This window comes from Gastrolobium bilobum, unplaced genomic scaffold, assembly GCF_033153095.1.
Source record: "Gastrolobium bilobum isolate Gb01-03AN ecotype WA unplaced genomic scaffold, APGP_CSIRO_Gbil_v1 utg9061, whole genome shotgun sequence".
NCBI lineage: Eukaryota > Viridiplantae > Streptophyta > Magnoliopsida > Fabales > Fabaceae > Gastrolobium > Gastrolobium bilobum.
In genome coordinates, this window is record NW_026897738.1 from 363,254 (window position 1) to 367,439 (window position 4,186).

The 4,186-nt window shown below is 39.4% G+C and overlaps 1 protein-coding gene across 1 annotated transcript; it reads left to right on the forward strand.

The window, feature by feature from the left end:
- The first annotated feature begins 2,753 nt into the window (after positions 1–2,753).
- Positions 2,754–3,971, forward strand: LOC133309665 (uncharacterized). Its single transcript, XM_061510462.1, has one exon. It carries the CDS (start codon positions 2,754–2,756, stop codon positions 3,969–3,971), a length of 1,218 nt encoding a protein of 405 aa, XP_061366446.1.
- The last annotated feature ends 215 nt before the right edge of the window (positions 3,972–4,186 follow it).

The window sequence follows — 4,186 nt, forward strand, 5'->3', positions numbered from 1 at the left end:
AGACTTATAATTTCGGGCCTACACAGGCTAACAGGTCAGGTCAGACCAAATATTTTTTACACAGATTTGACTTATTTAAGCTAAAGTCTAACCTAGCCTAGCCTATTTATAGGGATGACAAAATGGGTCAACTCGTCTCGATCCAGCCCAACCCGTTTGCAACTCGAAAAAAAATGAGTCGAGTTAAGATTGGCTAAAAACAAAAAAGGGGCCAAAAAACTCAACCCGACCCGACCCGAACCGAGTTATGGTTGGCTCGATAAAATGGGGGGGGGGGGGGGATAGCCTAAAAAAAAAAAATGAAAAAACATGATAATTGAAGTAAGATAAAAAAATATATTAAAGCTTAAAAAAAAATGAATATGATATAAGATAATTAAAATTGCTAAACATAAACTTATATAAAAAAAAGTTTCTACTTTCTTTGAACAGATCTGACCTGTTTATTATTCTTTTATATTTTTTAATAAATAAAAATAATAATTCACGAGCTGATCGATTTAACCTGCTAGTTGTCTAATTTTTTTTCGAGCTTACGAGTTGGCATCCCTACCTATTTACGCCCCTGCTGAGCGCGATATGTATATATTGCATTCTACAAAATTGGAACCTATCTCGGTCTTATGGAGATAGACCCACCAGATATATTCTACCTGGCTATTGCATCGGCTTTGAATTGAAATTAGAACAGAGTACTACATTAATTACTTATTTGAAATATATGAAAATTGATTTTTTCCTTTTTGACCATAAAATAAAATTCATTCAAGAAAAAGTCATTGATAACTCCAATAAACAACAATTAATTAATAAAATTTAAAAAAAATAGAAATAATTTTCAACCAAAAGAAGTATCAAACTTAATCTGAAGTCCTCACTAATAGCTCAATCAGTTAATAAAAAGTGTTAGAAAAATTCATGTACTGATAGATTATTTATCATGGAAATTTGCAAGAAAAATGCAACTTGAAATTGAATAAATCAATCTTTTATAGTTTATCAAAGTATCCATACATAAAGAAAAAAAAAATCAATTTTTTACCAAAAAAGGAAAAATTATTCTTGAAATTTATAATTTGGATAAATTTAAAAATATTGCAGTTCCTTTTATTTATTTATTCATATTACTAAATGCAGAACAGATACAAGGGAATTAGGGGACATGCCCTTCTGTTTAAGGTCTACCGGGTTGGTTATGACCTAAGGGGTTGTTTGGTAGGAGGACAAAAAAAAATTAGTCAGGAAAATAGGATAGAAAAATAATAGGATTAAGAAAAAGATGTACAGGAAAAAAAGCTCACTGTGTTTTTTTTACTTTGTTCATGAATGAGTTCCAAAATTTTGCAATATTAGAGGTGGTTATCTTTTTTGCCAATTCAGTGGCAAATTCTTGACACTTTGTTATGACTAAAATGCCCTCCACCAAAGTATATTTATCGAGCCTCGATTGGTAAGCCATTGTTTAGGTGTAGAAAAGGGTAATTTCAGTAACAACCAAATGTAAATTAATCCAAGTTTTTCTGCAAAATTTTGGACTACCAAATACCTTTTTATTACTTACCCGGTAACAAAAATTTCTCATCATATTCTCATACAATTTTTCTTTCCGGTAAAATTTTTTTTCCCTCGTACCCAAATGTTCCCTAAATAGCAAATTAGTTATCTGATTGTGGCGTGCGCACATGTAGATATTCATAATCTTATTAGTGAATTGTTTAAATATGTTTTAGTTCCCTTTTTTTTAGTTCCGTTAGATATAACAATTTTTTTTTTTATAAAAAAAATTGTGTTTAGCTTCTGTTCTCTCATTATTTAAAAGTGGCATTTTTATTCACTGTTGTTTCTTAATTCAGTTAAGTGATGATGTGATAAAAATGTAATCTTTTCGTAAATGCTTACATGTTATTTATTAATTCCAAATAAGATTAAAATAGTACCACGTAAGTAACTAAATCATTTTTACTAAAACGTTTTAAAATTGATTCTATTTAATCCTTCCCTCTATCTACAAATCCCAAGCATTGAAATCCCCGATTCGGGTTAGCACCATTTCAACCATCAAAGCAAAGAGAGTGATTAACTTCACTGTTCACAACATTAGAGAGTTAAATTTCGAGAAACGAAGCCCTGTCAACAAAGCACCTACTGCATCTTAGGGTTTCAATGGCGTCATTCAATAGTTAGCGTGGGAAATTTTGTGGCTTACATTTGAGAACCACTGAATATCATTCACTGCTATATTCAAATTCTTTTAATTTAATTCAAAATTCTGTTGCTGAATTTGTTTCCATAGTGTTATGGACATGCATGTCATATCTCAACTACCTACTAGAATGTCTGGTAAGATATGGAATCAGCAATATCTCAACAACTCCAAACAGCCAAAGGATATAAGATAAGGATCACATCCCAACAGATAGAGGTGGAATCCTACTATAATTGGGGGATCTCAAGAGGCGCAATCCTAGGAAGGTAATCCTATAAATAAGAGCCTAAGGACCCCAGGTAAACATTCAGAACTCATTTATTACTTCTGCCCACACTGTGCACACACCCACCCCTTGGCTATAAGCCTATTGCTTGTGCGCAGTGATTGAGACCTCGGCTATAAGCCTAGTATACATTTGATATACACTATCTCTGAGCGCATACCTTACGGTATAGCAATACGGTCTATCCAGGACCGAACATTGGCGCCGTCTGTGGGAACTATAAATTTCGACTCTCACCCCACGATGACGAACACACGTTCGATGTCTGGAACATCCCAAATGCCGCCGCGTCAACCACAGTCTCAGCCTTATGGCATGCCTCAACACACACCTGCGTCGGAACAGCCCCAATTGGAAGCAAACCCGGTGCTGGTTGAGGTACAGGTCGGCGAGGTCGGAACACAAGGGCCGACTCCCAGACCCCAGCCAAATGCAACAATTGCGGCAGTTCGTCCTCCTTCACACAGGGAGCCACCAAACGTGACAAACATGGCCATGGGAGCAATTCTTCAAAGGTTGCAAGAGATGGAAAACAGATTTATGACCCAGCAGCGTATGGATGCACAAAGGATGGCGACATTGGAGGCTGAACTGAGGACTTTGAACGCGGAAGGCCAGACTAGGGGAGCCGGAGGGGTCGTAAACGACCGACCTCATCGACAACATGCCGAAGGCGTACATCAGAAAGCCGAAGGCACCCAGCACCAGAATGCTGAAGACCTCCAGCATCAAAACGTTGGAGATCGACCTAGAAGGCTCGGCAATGCTGGCGATGGAGGACCGCAGCAACTGAACGCGGCTCCACTCGAAGGGCACGCCCAGAATAGGCAGAACCTTAACCTCGGTAACAACCGAAATGGTGGTGGGCCGAACGACAATCAGGACGAAAATTATCTGGAGGATGAAGAGGCTAATGATAGCCCATTCACTGAGAGACTCATGAACTTGGCCATACCGCCGAGATTCAAAGGCACCAGGATACCTCCATACGACGGAAGTCAGGACCCAGAAGCCCATTTAGAGGCTTTTAAAACCGAGATGCTATTCAACGGGATCACTGGACCTATTAAGGCCAGGATCTTTGCGACAACGCTGACTGGTCAAGCGATGACTTGGATAACCAGGCTCCCTAGGAACTCAATCGACTCGTTTGAGGACCTAGCTCGGACCTTCCGACTTAACTTTGCAACAAGCAGGGTGCATCCGATGCCAGCCTATGCTTTAGGAAGAATCCGGCAGAAGGAGAACGAATCGCTGAGGAAGTACCTCGACCGATTCAAGGATGCCGCCTTCAAGGTATGCGGGTTAACTGAAGCAGTGCACCTCCACTTAATCATCTCGGGATTGGATGGCGATTCCCCATTGGCGAGATCCATCTATAAGAACCCGGTGAACGATCTGGAGGGGTTCAGGAGAAGGTCGGATAAATACATTGACGTGGAGGACATGCAAAAGGTTTATGTCGAATCACGAGGATGAAGCCCTACACGTCGGAGCCCGAGTGGGAAAAACAACAAAGACCGGGATCAGAATGGATCCGAAAAAGCAAAGGACACTCGTGATAAAAGGTCGGAAGACCGATCACCAAGGAGGAGATATGATGACTATACATCCTTGAGCATGGCTAGATCAAAGATATGGAAAGAGGTAGCACATACTGAAATGCGCAACGTCGAGAGACCTCGACCTCTCGA